This window comes from Xiphophorus hellerii, chromosome 15 (genome assembly GCF_003331165.1).
Source record: "Xiphophorus hellerii strain 12219 chromosome 15, Xiphophorus_hellerii-4.1, whole genome shotgun sequence".
Taxonomy (NCBI): domain Eukaryota; kingdom Metazoa; phylum Chordata; class Actinopteri; order Cyprinodontiformes; family Poeciliidae; genus Xiphophorus; species Xiphophorus hellerii.
Genome location: NC_045686.1, coordinates 14,527,675 through 14,546,183, shown reverse-complemented (window position 1 = coordinate 14,546,183; position 18,509 = coordinate 14,527,675). Strand labels below are relative to the sequence as shown.

General features: G+C 40.3%; 2 protein-coding genes across 2 annotated transcripts; one reads left to right on the top strand and one right to left on the bottom strand.

Annotated features, from left to right (window-relative positions):
* Window positions 1–483: 483 nt before the first annotated feature.
* On the top strand, window positions 484–9,184 carry chga (chromogranin A). The gene is made up of 8 exons (XM_032584686.1): window positions 484–747; window positions 995–1,044; window positions 2,562–2,655; window positions 5,168–5,236; window positions 5,355–5,441; window positions 6,550–6,768; window positions 7,439–7,848; window positions 8,472–9,184. Exons 1-8 carry the CDS (start codon window positions 702–704, stop codon window positions 8,553–8,555), a joined length of 1,059 nt encoding a protein of 352 aa, XP_032440577.1. The 5' UTR covers window positions 484–701; the 3' UTR covers window positions 8,556–9,184.
* A 2,844-nt stretch (window positions 9,185–12,028) lies between these two features.
* ccn2a (cellular communication network factor 2a) lies at window positions 12,029–14,438 on the bottom strand. Its single transcript, XM_032584688.1, has 5 exons — window positions 14,158–14,438; window positions 13,784–14,000; window positions 13,449–13,700; window positions 13,142–13,353; window positions 12,029–13,039 (listed from the first exon to the last, which is right to left on the bottom strand). Exons 1-5 carry the CDS (start codon window positions 14,218–14,220, stop codon window positions 12,743–12,745), a joined length of 1,041 nt encoding a protein of 346 aa, XP_032440579.1. The 5' UTR covers window positions 14,221–14,438; the 3' UTR covers window positions 12,029–12,742.
* Window positions 14,439–18,509: the final 4,071 nt, after the last annotated feature.

Here is an 18,509-nt window from a genome sequence, read left to right as displayed (position 1 = left end):
GAAGATATGAAACAAGTCCAAAGGCTATGAATTATTTTGCTCTTTAGTGAACAGCTAAAGAACTATTAAGCTATTAACTAGAGAGCTATTTGCTATTTATTTGTGCATCACCTCCACAACTAAATAGAATTAAAAGCAATTTGAAGATGAATAGCAAAGTTACTCAAAAGCCTTATTCTACTTTTCGTCATGATTTACTACTGTTTATGTGTTTGCAAATATTTGTTCAACCTAATGCACCTTCTCATTCCAGACCTTTTACAAAAAAACAAAAAAAACTTTGGAAAAATCAAACAAAAATGCTGAATGGCAGCCGGTTATTTCACCCTTACCTGTTCACGCCCTGAAACCTACAGAGGTAAGCTCACGAGGAGCGATGTTATCCTCTTGTCCCAGGATGATGTCATTTCCTCCCTCCACCTCGCCGTATAAGAGCGCTGCTGTTGCGGGGAAGTGTCAGCAGACAGACCGGAGGAGGACGGGAGGCTGCCAGGTCGCTGGAGGAGAGAAATATATATATTAGCTCTCCAGAAATACCGAAAGACGACAAAGTTTTTTTTTTGTTGTTCAGAATGCGCCTGTAATTGGCTGTTTTATCGCCGAGCTTCTGATTTAAAAAAGAAAAAAAAAAAAAAAGAAGAAGAAGAAAGCTTCGCTGTTTTGCTTTATTCCTGGAGAGCTTAATTCACCTCGTTTCCAACATGATCGGGAGCGGACTGCTTCTTCTCACTATTGTGTCCAACTGCGGTAAGAAATGCATAAGTAGCCTTGCGGAAAGTGAAGCGGTTCTGACGATGAATCCAAAAGACGTGTAGCTGCAGAGGTTCAGCACCAAGGACAGCGACAAGCTGCGCGTCTCTAGTCAGCGACGAAGTGCATCCAGCGATTCACCTTTTTGGCACATTTAGCCCCTGTTACTGTCGTTGTTTTTAATGACAAAACAGCTGAGACAAAAGGGGTTTTAAACACAAGCCTGTTCTTACTTCTCTTGCAGTTCTGTCATTGCCAGTGACTTCAAGTCAGCTGGAGAATGAGGACGTGGAGGTGAGATGCTCTGATTGTACCTGTGATAGTAAGGCTTTACATAACACGCCCAACTTCTATTGTATCACCCTTTTAAAAAAAAAACCCTACAGCTGACTGTTTTAAATTGAATGACCATGAAAAATCACAATGTTTCTGCGTATTACACTGAAGTTGTGCAGTGATTAAATATACTCAGTCCTTGCAATTGAACTCAAAGCACTTTCTCCGCTTGGGGAGGTTTGTGAAATCAATACATACTAATTGGAAACCCGCAGAGAGTCTTGACCTCCAGGATTTAAGATGGCAGGAGTCCAATTACCAGGGCAAAATGTTTTTTTTTTTGTTTTTTTTTGTAAAATAGGGATCCAAGAATGGAAAGAAAAGATATGGAAAACAATGTTAAATGAAAAATTACATGGTCAGCAAAAAATATATTTGAGAAGACGCTCTAGTACAAGGAATTTGGAGCTTTTATTGATATGGTCTCAGAATGATTTAGGTATCCTGGCCTCTGTAGGTCATGCGTCAGGATGTGCATAAGTTAAAAAAAGAATAAAAGGCTCCCATGTGAAAAGACAAAGTGGCTATAAGAAGGATCAAAGGCATTCTGATTGCTATAGGTGCAATAAAATAAAATAAAAATAAAAAATATAACAAACATTTCAAAATGCAATATTTTGCATGGCGGTTGCTATCAAATCAGAATCGGCCAGGCCTTTAGAAAGTCATTTTGACAAATATAGACGAACATATTAATAACTTTCTCTGTTGTTAGAATCAAGGAACTTGATGAAACAAAATCCAAATAGACCTTCAAATTGTTGAGTAAATTCAATAAACTGTATCCACATCAGCTAAATAATTAAACGTTTAAATATTCTTAGTATGCCTATATTTATCTCAAATTTAACAGCATCATCCCTCATAACTGGGTGGTATACATGGATATTTAGCTTTCAGTTAGATTAAAAATTTGCTTTTTTATTATTTTTTTATTTTTTTACCCCAAATGTCAAACTCAAAGTCATTCAAGTGAAAATGTTGAAGCACAGATTTGGTCAACTTGAAATACTGTTCAGCCATATTTGGGCATCAGTGGATGTCTTTATGTAGAAGTCTTTTCCCCTTTTGACATTTCAGCCATATTTTTGACTTTGTTTGGACAGAAGGCAATGTTGTCTTGTCACAGTATTTTGCTCTGGCTAAAGTAATAAGTTTTACCTAAACAAGAAAAACATTCAAGATCTTGTTTCAGTTTCTTATTTTACTTTTGGTGTTATTTTTTTTCAGTGGAGCAGCTAACAGCATTTATGTTGGCATCTAATATTTGTCAGCATACAAACAGTACAGTTTATGCTGCTGCTTCATTTTTTAAATGTGAACGCTCTGCTGAGTTTAGTCGCCACTCGGGGCACAGCAGTCCAAGTTGTCTGCTGCAGCCAGGTGAGATACTGACTGCAAAGTTTTGCACAGAATAAAAAATCTGAACCAAAAGCAAGAAACATTTTTTGGGCTTTGTTTCTCCTTGTGCGCAGGTGATGAGATGTATCGTCGAGGCGCTGGCTGATGTTCTGTCAAGACCGAAGCAAGTTCCTGTCAGTCAGGAATGTCTAAACACGCTGAAGACCGGTAAGTCAATAGAGAAGCAAGACTGCTGTTAGATTTTCTGGGATGCGCAAGGAAATAAATATTAGTTCCTACCATTTGATTAAAGCATTTATCAAAGTCTGCATGACTATTTTCATTTATGGAGATCTTACAGCTGCAACTGGCTTCCAAAGTAAATTACATCTATCAAATCCTCACAGCTTAGAGTTTGCTATATTGTTGATGTTGTCTTGTTGCAGCACATTTTGATCCAGAATCAACCTCCCATATCTTCACATGTCAATATTTGCTCAGTGTACCTTTTTTTTTCTAAATCATCAGACTCTGAAGGCATCTTTTGTCTGACTGGACAAGTCCAAGTCTGTGACTTTCTTCTCATCCAAAATGTGAGTTCAAAATCTCATCCTGAGTGAGATATAGTGAGATATCTCACTCAGGATATAGTGAGATTTTGGACTCACTATAGATTCCTTTATATTTAATATTTTTAGCCTGCTGTTTGCTCCCCTGAGCATATTCAGTCGCCTATTTTCAATACTGAGGGAGAATTTCTCTAATGTCGCTGTTGTTCCACATTTTCTCCAACTATTGCTTGCTGGTATTAAGTCATGGTAACTGAACAATGATGCGGAATCGTACATGCAATTTGCATACCTTTAAAATAATGTCCTTCTAATCCTTTGTAGCATTTCTGCAAACTATGCCTGAAGCTAAAGAATGGAAACGAGGAAAAGTTGGGAAAATCTTAAAAGGAATCGTAAAATGCTTCAAAAAAGTGCTAATTTAAGGATGTGCACACGTTTGCAAGGTTATTGCATCTTTAAATTTTTTCTATCTCCCTGGGAACAGATTGTGTTGTAATCACTATTTTTTAATCAAAGCTGAATTTTATTGACAAAATGCTAAATGATAACTGGAAAACCCTGAATTATCACAGACAATTAAAAAAAAACAATAATAATCTTTCTTTTTGTTGCTAATTAGTCTTATAGTAACCTATGTATGTCCTGCAGTCAAGTTATCATTTCTTGTTTTTATAGATAAATGTTAAGAAAACATCTAAATAAATGATTATTAGCTTATTTTGGAGAGATTATGCCCATAAATCAGTGAGTTTTGCTCGCAGCCTTCTTTTGAAGGTCGTAAGTCTTCAGTAGGACTATATTAAAAATATTGCAATGCCTCATTGCTCCAAGACCTGCATCTTTAATAAAATAATCACTTTTTGCTTTCTTGCTCTTTAAAACACTCACTTTGTTTTTTATTAAATCTAAGAACGTAAGAAATGCTTTTATTTGCTGTAACTCCAGCAAATAAAAGGAAACACTGACGCTACATTCATCTGGTTAGTGTAACTTTGCCCAAAGCATTTCATTAAATTTTAATGAGATTCTAGTGTCTTGTAGCTGTAGTGTCTGTGTGACGCAGCTGCCGTTTAAACTGACCTAAATGAATTATTTGATCATTTTGTGGTTATCGTTGTGGTCATTAGTGGCAGAGTTTGAAATGAGGGACATGGCTCACCGCCTAGGGCAGCATCTGTGAGGGGGAGGCTTTAGTGTAAGAAAGCATGACTGTACATTTTTGGCTGGCCAATGACAATGTAGTTGCTACATGATTCTTTTGTAATCATCTAAAGTGGCCTAACCTGAATCTTCATTGAATTACTGGGAGACTTACAAAAGCTTTTTCCTCTATTTTCCAAAACGCACAAGTTTGTTTTCTACAGCTTTTCAAACGTGGGTTAGCAAAATCTGCTTTGTGGTGAGATCTGGACTTTATTTTTCTCTGGTTGCACATTTTGTGGGGGCTAAAACAGGGAGCCGCCGCTTGGTGTCCTGCTCAAACAGAAACCAGAACTAACAGCATTCCTAAAGAAGCCGGACTTCACAACCTGCAGTTGCATCAGTCTGAGCAACGGCCGCACCGAAAGGTTAATGGATTGATGCGGTCACGGCTGGATGAAGACCCGCTGCAGAGCAGTATACACATCAGGGCCACTCGCTGAAGACTATTCAGTTACATAGGCATTGTTTTACCTTCATGTTGTCCTTGCTGTTTAAAAAAGAAAAAAAATCAATCGGCACTCTGAGCGCTCTGTGAGCGAGGGAAACAGCACACCACCAGATGGACGAAAAGAAAAGAGAGGAGGAGGAGGGAGGAAAAGAAAAATCTGAGAATCGTACAAGAGAGTGCACAGCACGGTGCAGGAGCGGCTGCTGCCTACGGAGTGCAGTGCTGTTTGTGGGTCAGCAGAAAGTCCACTTCTCGCTGCTGCTGTAATTCACAGAGGGAGTCTCCATGAGCCAAGTGATTCATTGTGTTTCTGCTTTGAAAGCAGTAAATTCACTGGCAATTAACTTCGATGAAAAATCCCCAAAGCGAATTGCTGAGTCTTCTACAGAAAAAGAAGTCAAAACAGAACCAGCAGATTTTGCTGCCTTTCTCCCATTTTCGTCGGCTTTCACGTCTCATGTTTTCTCTTTTTAAATGAAACACCTAACTCTAAAAACTCGTTTGCATGTCCGTGCAGACGAGAAGCTCCTCACCATCCTCCGGCACCATAACTTTCTGAAGGAGCTGCAGGAGATCGCTGCTCGAGGTGAGCCACTCGTTAGTCACAGTCAGTGTTTGTGTGCTGAATGCAGGTGAAGAAGGAGAACCAAGACTAAAGCGTTCAATCAGTCATTCAATATTTGTTTATTGATTGACTGTTTTAGGTGATCATGAGAGAGGTCAGCTGCTGAAAAACAAGGAGAAGCCAACTTCAGGCACACAAGTCCTTCAAACTACAGCTGATGGTGCAGGTGAGTCTGATCAGCGACTCATGAGAAAGTGCAAATAGCAAATATTGAATCAATATCTTTAAATATGTCATCTGTCAAACCAGCTGTAGGTCTCAAAAGTATTCAGATCCCTTGAACCTTTCGTACAACCACAGGCATCTGTACTTTTTTGTTAATATTTTATTATTTAGCAGAATTTGTATTTTACAGATTTAACTCAAGAAATTAGAATATTTTTGAAAGATTAATTTATTTCAGTTAATCAGTTCTCTTACACACACAACAATGTTTGCAAACCTTTATTTCTGTTCATTGAGATGATTTTTTGCTCACAAGTAATGAAAACACATCATTTAAGATTACAATGTTATTTGATAAATATACATTTTTAATTTAGAAATGGATTGAAATGAATTAGTTTTCAGTTTCACTTTCAACTGCAAGTTTCTACCAGCTTTGCACATCAAAAGAATGAGTATTTTTCTGATTTCTCTTTGCAAAATAGGTCAAATTCAATCAGATTGGATGGAGAGCATCTGTGAACATCAACCAATAACTCTTGATTTACAGTTGATCTGGACTTTGACTGGGCCATTTTAACACCACAAAAAAAAAAGGTTTTGCTTCATCTGAAGCCACTTGGCTGCAAACAATTTTATTCAGGGGCTCCCGAGTAAAAGACCTGAATACAAATGCAAGCCACATTTTTTTACATTTTTTATAATAAAGTAAAATGAAAATGTAAAAAAAAATCCAGAGTTACTGTATGTTTGTTTTTTTCCCCTTTTGGTTTCATTCTTTACTGCTTTACTGATTCAGTCAGACAGTGAAAAAGTGCTGAGGTGAATTTTAAAGTCTGCTGATGTTTTCTGTGGACAGAATGAGGGCATGCATAATGTGTTCCCACACTGAATTTCACCTGGCTTTTTATAGGTACTGCAAGACTCCCTGTTATCCACAAAGAGGAAAACAGGCAATACGAACAAAAAAAAAAAAATTGTGCTGATAGTAGAACATATGAGCTTGACAAATACCATGCGGAAATATCGCTGCGATGAAGTGGAGGGAGAAGCTTTTAACATAACAGGAGAATCAATCCCTTTCAGTGAATTAAAGCCTCTGTTGTTAGATCGATCCATGTTGGAAGCTCTGGGAGGACCCGGCGAGCGATCCATCCTGTCCCAGAAGAAGAGGTCAGGAGACGGCGGAGAGCAGAAGGATGGGACCGAGGAAGAGTCACAGGAGGACGACGAAGCCGAAGAGGATGTAAAGAGGGACGAAGACGAGGCTGAACACGATGAGGACCAGATAAACTCGGAGGAGAATTCAGAAGAGGAAGATGAGAGAGGCAAGCCAACTGTTGTGTCTTTAATTTTTTTTTTTTATGGATCTTCTCAGAGCGATCCCAGGCGAGATGCAATCTCATTGTCAGGGCTCGATAGTTCAGGTTGTCAGATTTATTTTCACTGAGGATATGTTGTCAAAATAAAAAGAAATACACCAATGACTAACGATGGAGAGCTCCATCTTGTATGCAAAGGGAGGTTATAAACTGCCTCGCATAAGACGGCAGCTGCCATCACACTCTGCTGGAGGATTGATGGAAGTGCTACCATATACATGATGAATTTTACTGTTTCGGCAGAGGGAGTGGAGCCAATATAGCTGCCAAAGCTGACAGCACACAAACAGAATTGATTAAGTTTGTTCATGTGATAAAATTCAAATGAGGCCAGTGCCCGTAATTCTGGCTGGAAATCAGTCTTAGAGATCATGATAATTGTCAGAAATTGAGCTTCCATTCTCAGAATTATGAAATACATTGCAGAAAATAATCCATCACGAAGATATCGTATTGGCTCACTTACTGTTAATTCACATAAAGCATAGACTGCACTTCTGGAGACAGTGCTGCCAGCTGGCAAGGGGTAGTTTATTACAGAAAGTGGAATCTTGCTGACAGGGTGGACTCCTCCCCGTCGTTTCTGCCCCCTAATTTTGATGTGTCATATTTCCAGGTGATCAGTCTAATAAAAGAGAGGATCCAAAACAAAAGACGGTGGGGACAGAAACCGAGGAGAGAAGCGACAAGAGGTCCGCGGTCTTCTCACAAAAACACGATGGCAAGGAAGAAACGGAGGAGCAGACGGCAGTAAAAAGAGGGAGCAGGGAAAGCCTAAATCACGTAACCCAGAGGGCCCGGAACTGGCAGCAGAAGAAGAAAGCAGGAGGAGAGGAAGAGCCTCGGTTGGGCATCCAGCAGGAAGTGTCTCACCATTCGAAGGAGGGAGCAGAGGAAGAGAAGCAGAAGAAGAAAAGAGATCCAGAAAGAACTCCAGAGGAGAGGGAGCTGCAGATGATAGCGCGAAGATCGCCGGAGGAGAGGAAGGTGATGGAGGAAGAAGGGAGTGGCACCAGGAAGTCAGAGGTAGGCTTTACCCTTTACAAAAAGTTTTAACTTAAATACACATTTTCATATTCCCCCTTTTCCTCTATACTATCACTATTTTGGACCATCACTTAACTTGGTTCATTATATTTCAAATCATTTCTGCAGCAAAGTTACAATCCGGATCCAGTTGCACACTAACTGATTCAGTCAGATCCATCTCAGTACATTCCCTCTTTATTTATCCATAGATCAACCCAATAAAGAAAACATAAAAACATGCAGTCTGCTCCTCTGCCAGCTTTTCGACCCACTCGTGTATTCATAAAAAGAACCAATCATGATTCAAGAATCTTGGATCTTACTGAACAAAGCAAGTGTTCTGTTAAGCACGATGGTGTAATTATATAAAAAGCTGAGAGCATATTTTTAGATGCTCAGCCGTTGCGTCACTTAATGGCTCCTGCTCACTGAATGGTTTTAAAGTCAAGGCCAAAATGTAGGATTTTTTTTATGTAACTTGACTTGTGAGAGTTGCAAAAGGATCTGCTTGTTACGTGACGGCTTCAGAAAAACAGCTGCCATGTGCTTTTAGCCACAGTTGCACAAGCGTTACCTCACTTTCCTTGTGTGTTTTCTTGCCCCCTTCATTATACCCGCAGGAGCCTGAGATTGAGAGTCTGGCAACCATCGAGTCGGAGCTCGAAAACGTGGCCCAGAAACTCCACGAGCTGCGGAGGGGCTGAACGGGAGAGCGGCACAAAATCCGACACCGCGGTCTGCCTCCTCGTCCTTCTGCGCTTCACCAGACGCCTGGTTTCCATAGATAGATTGTGCAAATGTGTGACAAGGTTTTAGTATCTCTCCCTGTTTTTCCTCCAAGATGCTGCTCTGCTTCTTTAGAGTTTTTTGGGGGTTTTTTTGTTAACACGGTTTCTCTCACATAAAGTAGCACACAGTAGATTGGAGCTAGATTTGCATTGAAACACATTCCCACATTGCAAAGACAAATTCCTCGAGATATGTTTATGTTTTATGGCAGTCATCTGCTCATTCTGCACATGCATTTTGTCTGCTTGTCAGATTACAAATGATTGATGCGAAAGGTTGGGACTAATCTGGGTAGGATAAGACTGAGATCGTACGCTATAGCTTTGTGTAAGGATATAAATCTCTCTCTGGGATGGTAATTTGCTTTGAAAGGAAAACAAAAAGAGAAAAGGATAGAAATTATTCCCTGATGTGATAGAAACAACTAACCCCAATCAAGCCAAGGCAATAAGTTTAGATTTTTAGCAGGAAAAATAATTGTGTTTTATTCTAACACTGTACTGAATTTCTCTAAGAAAATAAACAAACTGATTCTGGAAGCCTCTTTTTTGATAAAGTTTCTATATGCGTGAAAAACCCTACTGTGATAACCGAGGATACTGCTGAATGTGAAGAAGATTAATGCATCTTAAACTGTGGAGGTTGCCGCTTTTGCAGGTTTTCGTCTCAAAGCAAATATTTACTCATGGAGGAATCTGCTACAGCAGGAGTGAAACTAGTATTTTGCTGCAAAAACACATCATTCTCGAGAGTAGCTGAAAGTTTGCACTTGTTTGTTTGTGGGCGTTGAAGCCGGCATGACTCATCAGGATGACACATTGGCTGTGGACACAATCTATTCAGGCGCAACACACATTTCAGCCATTAGCTTTGCCATCGAAATCCACACTTTATTTGTCGCGAGGATTAATGGGAAAACATCTAGTGACATTTTTTTTTTTTTTTTTTTTTGAATGAGACTTTGCAACGTGGGCAGGAGAAAAAGTGAAGTGCAAAAGTTTATCTCCTTTTGGGACTCAAAATAGAAACTGTGGACGCAGCTCAGAACAGGTTCAGAAAGGAAGTTTGTATCTTTCTTTCACGAGGCAGCAGAAAATATGGACACAGTAAGTCATTAAAAGCCAGGTCAGGTAGCAAGACTCAAACTGTATATCTATGCAAGCAAATAACTGAGAAAGTGGCGGTGGTTTTCTGCTAAACAGTAACTCAGCATTGCATTTTCCTCATTATTACTAAATCCTATTCTATACCAGTTATTTTAAAATTAAAGCTGGACGTATGCTGCCGTTTACAGCATCCTCTTCACGACTCCATCTGATGTTTGCCGTGCATCAACCCTGTGAAAGATTTGTTAAACTCAATCTGAGTTTAATCTGCTTGAAACCTTGAGACAAAATGTGCAGAACGCCTTAACAATTCCATAAATCTTTATAGACACACCGCAACCCACTTACTCTGTTTACTGGTGAGAAAAATCAATTCCTTTCTGAATCTGCTTTGTTGGAATGCTGCACACCCAGAGGGACGAGTGCCAAACTCAAACAGCAAAACAGAAAAACATGATGCTCTGTCCTTTTAGGATATGTTATCTCAAGTCAATTTAAGAAATCAACAGTTAATGTACTGATTGAAATAAACCTATTTGAGGTAAATGAGCAATAACCAAGCAATCTAGCACCTCCCAGAGCTTCCACATCATTTCACATAATAGTGTCAGTGGTGCCGTTGTGATTTGGGGGCCTATCTGTAATCAGGCCCCCAAATCAGTCTCTGTTTAAGGCCTTAGATGATCTTGGAGCGGCTCTGGTCATTGCCCACAACCAAAATCAAACCCTGGACTCCTTTTGCGTTTGTTGAGCTTTTGTTGCAGGGAATTTTTTTCAAGGGAAACCTTCAGTCTCTACATCACAGAGAAGCTAATCTGGAGCTAAAACAGTTTATTCTGTACTTGACGTGGAGCATGAATCAGTGCAGGAAATGTTTTAGACACAAGATGGCGACATCATACCTCCCTTTTTATTGGAAGTGAGTGCTGACAGTGGAGTCAATTTAAAAGGGGGCTATATTTGCTTTTGCGCCCAATCAATGTTCCAGCTCATAGTAGATGGTAAATAGTGTCTGATTGTGTGAGTTTTTATGCACAAGGTTGCAATTTTTTGTTTGCATTTTTGTTTTGAATTGCAGAATTGTGTTACATCTCCCCTCCCCGAGAACATGCCATCGTACACTACTCTATAAAGTAATGTTTTCCCACAGCATAACACTCCTGAGTTTGTAGTAAAATAATTGTTATTTTAGTCAAGATGATCAAACTAAACTGACAGTCTGAGCAATGAGCTTTTCGACTTAATCTGAGTCGAAAAGTTCATGTCGACTCTTAAGAAGCTCAACAACTCTGATTTGTTAGTCCTGTTTAAAGTACGCCATAGGGAAAACAGCAAATATGCAAGGTGATCTGGTGAGGTGAAACCAGAAAGTACCTTTTTGGCAGAAAACTACCGCTGTAGATCACCATGACTACATCATACCTGTGGCGAGCTGGTGGCAGCATCAAGCTGTAGGGCTTCTGGGAAAGAGAAATTGTTGAAGGGAAGATTGATGGAGCTAATAACAGTACGCTCCAAGTTTAAAACCTGTTAGAGGTTGCCAAAAACCTGGGCACTAGAGTAGAGGTTCAGCTTCCAGCAGGAGAGCAACACTAAACATGCAGTCAGAGCTACAACAGAGTGATTTAGGTGGAAGTATACTCATGGATTATAATGGTTCAGTCAGTCAATTCTTGAAAATTGTCAAGCTGTATGAGCTTGAGTTGTTTTGCAGAGAAGAATGAACAAAATATTCAGTCTCTGTGCAACGCTGCTAAACAAATACACCAAAACAAATCTGCACACACTGTATCCTTTTTCTTCCTTTCACTATTAGTACTATTTTGATCTGTAACTACTTCTTTGTGAATCACATTAGATTGTAAAAACCTACCTTGAGGTTTGTTGGTCTAATGTGACATAATATGAAAATAATGGTATAATTTTTGTTAGTGGTTGTTGGTCAGTGGAAAAATAAAAATGATCCAACAGCTTTTTGTTCATATTTAGAGTTGAACTAAGTCAGTGGTTGTGAGGACAGAAAAACTGAGTTTGGTTTTTATAAAAATATAAGATTTTATTTTCTGCTACACAGTGAAACATGCAACATTTTTGTCACACTTCTCAATAAAAACAGTACCAAAAAAACCCCACATCAACATATACTATAGATAGACTTTTGAAGCGCAGAACAAATTGGGATCTTTACATTAAATTAAACTGTACAAATATTTACAAAAAATACATATGAACATGTAAAAAAGGAATGAAAATACAATCCTTCCAGTCTGTTCTTCTACTTCTTTTTTTTTATACAAAATAGACCTGAATTAGTTACAGTCAACATGCTTTTTTTTTTGTTTGTTCTTTTCTCAGTGCCATTGCAACTGCGTTCCTTATCTAACCATAAACTCAGCTGTTTCTCAGTTGGTTTCTCATCCACATGTTGGACCAAGGCTCTGACCTTTCCTCCACTCTCTAAGGGCACACACACACACACACGCACCCACACACACAAGGTCGACATTCAGTCCTGCACTCACATACACTCGCACAAGGACACATTCAGACCTGTTTGGACACTGGCTCGCTGTGGTCGGCATGCTCCCTCTACAGCTGCTGAGAGTTTACAGGTCTGGTCTTTGGACTCAGGGAGGGGGCAGGGGGCTAATTAGACACCTCATTTAGAGAGGAGGTCAGCGTTTAAATATGCTATAAATATGCATAAAGAAAAATGGATGGATTTGTAACAAGAAAAATAATGTGGAATGGGCGGAAACCACACAGTAGGTTTGTCATTTAAAAAATAAAAAGTTATAGTGCATAAAATCTTTTAGAGCTGCAGTGCAGCCCTCTGTCTGAGTCTATTTGGCTGACATGCTTGAGCCATTCAGAGTCTCTGGACTACTTTTACAATGGGAAAAATGACATGTTCAAAAGGCAAATATACTGAGCTGCAAACTGAGATGGAGTTCTGTTTCTTTTCAAGTCATGGGCTTGGACTGTGCCTCTGCGGCTCACGCCATGTCGCCGATCATCTTCTTGTAATACATAGCCTCGAAGATGTCGTTCTCCCCGGGGCAGTTGTAGTGGCAGGCGCAGGACTTGATGAACATCATGTGCTTCTTCATCACCTGCCCATCGGGGCACTTGAACTCCATGGGCAGGGTGGTGGTCCTGTGGGGGGTGCAGCAGCGGCCGTCCAGGCAGACGCCGCAAAACTTTGGCCTGTAGGACTTGGTGGTGGTGCAGCCTGAGATCTCAAACTTCATGGGCTTGGAGACCCTGGGAGTGCGGATGCACTTTTTCCCTTTCTGCAAGTGGAGAATGAAGGTTTAGCGGATGCTCTTTGGTGAAAACATTGTGACATTGTTTTATAAAAGTTCTTCAAGAGCCATATCTGAAGAAGAACTCACCCTGATGCTCTGCTCCAGCTGGGACTCGCATGGTCTCACCATGCACAGCCGGGTTTGCTTTTCAAGCCTGCACTCGTGATTGTCATTGGTGACCCTGGTAGATATCCCAAGGCCACAGGTCTTGGAGCAGGCACTCCATTCAGTAGTCTGAACCAGACAGTTCTCCCTCATCATATTAGGATCTGGACCATAAGTCTCCTCCTCTCTGTATGCTGTAAACACATAAAAAGACCCTGGATTAGACAAGAGCTCTGAGTATGTCGTATTGATGTGGAAAGACTGAGAAAGGACATTTCTCTCGACTCACCGGCCAAAGCAGTGCCTGCGAAGGAGTTCTTTTGGGGAGATTCACATATCCACTCCTCGCAGCACTTCCCGGGCACCTTGACACGTTTTGGCATGGGGCAGTCTGGGCTGGGCAGACGGATGTCCATGGAGCAAAGCGGGACACAGCCCACAGCTCCATCCAGACAGGTACACTGGTACTTGCAGCTGCTCTGGAATGACTCTCCATTTTTGTACACCATACCGCCAAACACGCAGGTCGCTCCCTCCCGAGCTGCTGAGACAAAGTTCAGTTTAAGATTCATGCTTTCAGGACCCCTAAGGTGACAGACAATCGAGAACAACCTATCGGCTCACCTGTGCACACTCCGATGCGTCTGTTGGTGGGGGCTCCAAAGTCACAGTAAAGACCCTTGTGGGGGTCACAGACATCTTTCTCAGTGCAGAGCTCGCCCATCTGTTTGGCACACACCCTGCAGCAGCTGCAGCCATCCAGCACTAGACTCACTCCCGGGGGACACTGAGGCAGGGTGGAGGGGCAGGAACACTGACCGCTGCACTCCTGACCTGCAGCCTGGGACCAAAGACACATGCACAGGTAAACATCATGAGCACATGGCTACGCTTGGACAGGGATAAGCAGCTATTACACTCATGATGTATGGTGATATTTGAGATTAAAACTCATGTTTAGAAAGTTATAATAGCATCAGTTAATTGTTTGATCTTACCATGTAGGAGAACATGATGCACAGCACAGGGAGTAGGATCGTTTTCTTCATTCCAGCAGACATCGTTTCTAGTTCTCAGTTATAAATTCAGATTCTTCCAAAGCCTTCGTGGACAAAGTCTTCCTTTAGTCTCAGAGCCTGAGCCTGTGAACCTCCTCCGATGAAGTTAATCTCTTGTCAAGTCGCTGCTCCGGTCACACTCTTCCTTGTTTCTGTTTTCGGTGAAAGCTGGAGTTCAGCTTCGGTAGAGGAGTTGATCTGAGTTCTGACTGCACACTCCGGCTCCCTTTATACTCCCCGGCCCTCGCGGCACGTCACTGGGGGCTGAATGGAGAGCCAGCCCTGGACAAACATGGACATACTTGGCATTCTTTCCTCGCTTCCTGACCCCCACTCCAGACATCCCACATTCCTGCTGTCTGAAGGCAAGGCTCTGCTGCTTGGGCCAAACAACACCATCTCTCTCCGAGAAGCTTTCATCTGGGATGGAAGGATAAGTCTGGTTTAGAGGCTTGGGACCCCACACTGGGAATTCCTGAAGACTGACTTCACAAACAGGCTGCCAGCGCCTATAAATAATACATTTTATAAAAAGACAAGAAGAAAGAGGAAAAGACGGCAGGGTTCAAATGTGAAGCCACAGATAAGTTTACATGAAAGAGGAACAGTGAACAAAAACAACAGGTGGAATCTCATTAAAATGCAGGCATAAAATCATAAATTAAATGGCTTGATGTTTAGCAGGTGGTTAAGACTTTAAGGCCTCAACAGCATTCCACCAACCTAACTTCAAAGGTGCACAGACACCGTGTACTTTGCTAAATGAACATTAAGCAGTTACACAAAGGAAATCATTTGAGCCATTAAATTGAGCTGGTTATCTGTCAAGGTGCTTGTTCCAGTAACGAGGCTATGAAATGGTGTTTTGAAACTTAGTCTTCTGCTCTCATGCTGTCACGTCTGGGAAAATGCTACAGTTCTGTGCTTTAAGGTTATTATTTGCACATTATGATCTCTTCACCATGTTTTTAAGCAATAATTCTTACACTATTTCTACAAGTTATTGACCTAGATTATTTTTTTTTTGGCGAGCAGGGACCAGCTCAAAAGCAGTTTTGTTACAGTTCATAAAGCAGGTATCTACAAAAAAGTTGTGACAGAATCACTTCTGGATGTATGCCCCCATTTCAGTTTTTCCAGCATACCTGGAAGACGAAGTGAAATGTAGTTTGCTGCATTCTGCAAGTTTGCCACTAGGTGTCAACAAATCTCACATATTGTCTTTTTATACAACCCGAGACTCAAAATCAATGTACAAACACATGACAAGTGCACACACATTCATTGCAGCTGAAATCCTCTAATATGACAAATATTAAAACACTGTTATTACTAATTTACAAAGTAATTTCTGTCCCATTAAAAAGTTAGTATCATGTATTAATGTAGCTGATTTAATATTGTTCAAATGCCTGTATTTCATATTACCATCTTGCTGGCACTGAGTAACTTTTCATGCCTTTAAACTGCATTTCTACCATTCCAACATTTAATGATTAGGGTTAGGAGAAAATCCTCAATATATCTAAGTGGGACCCTGATGTAATACATTCATAGTTCAAATTATGAATTACAACGCAATGTTTTTTTTTTTATTATTATGTAGACATAATACCTGAGTCAATATTTTGAAGAACCGCCTTTTGCTACAACAAGAATTTTAGGGGATTTGTATACCAACTTTTTATCTGGAAACTTAATTTTCAGTTCACCTGCTCAAAGAGAATCTTTTAATATATATATTTTTTAAAGTTTTGACAAAGCTTCCCTCTCATGAGGATTTCATTCTGGGTTTTGACTGCCCCATTATAACCAATGAATTTGCTTCGATTTACTGTTGGCTTTTCCACTCTAAAGTACACAACTTTAATTTCAGAAAAGCTTATGCAAAGGAGACTCTGAAAGTACATGTCATCTACTACCGATTCGAGTTGTCAGTTTGTGATTCTGAAAACAAAATTGGATCATTGCGGCGTGCTTCCTGTTTTTCATTTAAAATGAACAAAGAATGCAGTCACGGTAAGCTGAGCTGGTGTTCAGAAAACGTTCAACCTATTGTTTCGAGGTAAAATGCTAAAGACTAACAATTTCAGTCTGAACTGTTTTTTCCAAAGGACATGCTTATACATTTGAACATCCAGATGCTTTTCTCACTTCTTGAGTGGGGAACATTTTGCTAGGGTACTTTGTTTGAACTTGTGGCTGGAGATTTTATCTCACATTGAACAGGACATCTTGAGTCTGACTCCTGGGTAAGGCTGAAAGGTAATAAGAAACCATGAGTCGACTCCAGCGAAAGTGCATGCACGCCAGATATGACGGGAACAAAGACTACATGCTCTTTGAGTTCTCACCTGCCTAATGAGGTTTAGTCTGTGATGGACTTGAAATGGCCAGGTGTGCCCCATGTTGGGCCAGGCTTATTTTACTACATCAAACCCAAAGTAGAGGTTTGCAGGAAAGAGGCTAGACGGAGGTTTGTGTATTTTCTTTACCTTTTCTTTTTTTAAGAGAAAAAGAGGGGATCACACACCAGGCTAGACTGAAACACTGCTCTGCTCCTTCTCCAGCCAGCAAATCGGAAATGAAAAACTCCCAGAGAAACTAGGAGCTGAAGGAAAGGAATGTAAGAAACAAGCCAGCAGACTGGGTTGTTACTAGACAGGAAGCATCCCCATATAAGGAGGCCTGTGCTTTTCCTAAAAAGGATATGTTCTCTTTCTGTGCAGGCTCAGTACAGTAGAAACTTCTACCTGACTGCCTGAACATGGCTGTGAGTGAAAGTGTGGTGTGTGTGTGTGTGTGAGGGATTCCTGCGTGTCTCTAAAGCTGACAAGAGAAAATGTGTGTGTTGTATGTCAGCGCAGCTTCAGGAGCTGCACTGATATCTAACGGAAGCAGCTTGATGAAGGAACGTGTTCCTATCACACTGCAAAACAACACCCAGACACAGCAGCCGCTGTTATCTAACATGTTGAGTAATTTACAGTAGTTGCCGTCAGGCCGTCTATTTATCTTCCACTGCAGGACATTTTCGCGAGCTTTTTTAATGACTGTCCTCTTAAGATAAAATGAAATGTTTTTGTTTCATGCTTTCTGTTGTTTGCGTGTGTGTGTGTGTGTGTGTGGGGGTGGGTGTGTGTGTGGGGGTGTGTGTGTGTGTGTGTGTGTGTGTGGGTGTGTGTTTGTGTGTGTGTGTGTGTGTGCTACCATGAGCCTGTTCTCCAAAAACAGCTTAAACCAAACAACAATGACAATGCTAAAAAAACCGCAAGAAAAATAAATATACAATCTTTGGCCAAAGCAACAGACAGAAAAAGAGAAAGCAACAGAAAAAAAAAATTGAAACAAAAGCAAGAAAAAGTATGATTAAATTTAACCCTTAACTTATATTTTATTTATTTATTTATTTTATTTACAATGACTTAAAAATGACTATTAGTTTAGTAGTAGACAAACAGATTCTAAATAAGGTATACATAGTTCATGCTATTTATAGTACATGTAGAAGACATAAATTTAGATCTGCACTGTGCAAATTTGCTAAATTACCAAAAATGGAATATAACTCGGACCATTAGATGGCAGCAAAGTGCTTCCTATTGGAGCTCTGGTGTATACAGAGTATGCCTCAACAGACATAATGCTGTTGCCTGTTGCATATTCTCAACAGGCGGTTAGGCGGTGTGTGCTCTCTGTTCTGTTTAGTTCCGGCGTCGTCATGACACAGGACCAAATTGCTGTACAGTTAAATAAGTTAAAAACAAACGAAGAAGAACAATACACATTTAGACACACAAGTAAAAGGTTCTATATTAAAACAATATGTAAAACAGAAATACTATCGACTATAAACAACTAATACGAAGGAGACCAAAACCCAACATTTTACAAACCATCTCAGATTGCATGGTAGAAGTTTGTCTTTGGTAAACTTCATAATCTATGGAGATAGATAATTATAAATACAGTTTTTATTGTGCCTCATTTCCAGTAATTCTGAAACCCGCTTAGTCAGTTTTCGCCACGGATCACTCCAACTTAACCCCAGTTGATTTCCTGCTTGTAGATGATTTTTTAGAGTCTCATCATCACGTAAAGTTACCACCGACTTCAAGTAGATCACGCCAACTTACTTTAGGAAGTTGGTTGTCTGTCTTTCCCAGCCCCTAAAACTTCACCCTAAACTACTTCCTTCCTTTTTCCACCAATAAATGAGAAATATTTAGATGAATCATTCAGAAAACATTTCCTAAAAATACTTGGAGCGTTGCTTTATGACGGGGATTGAG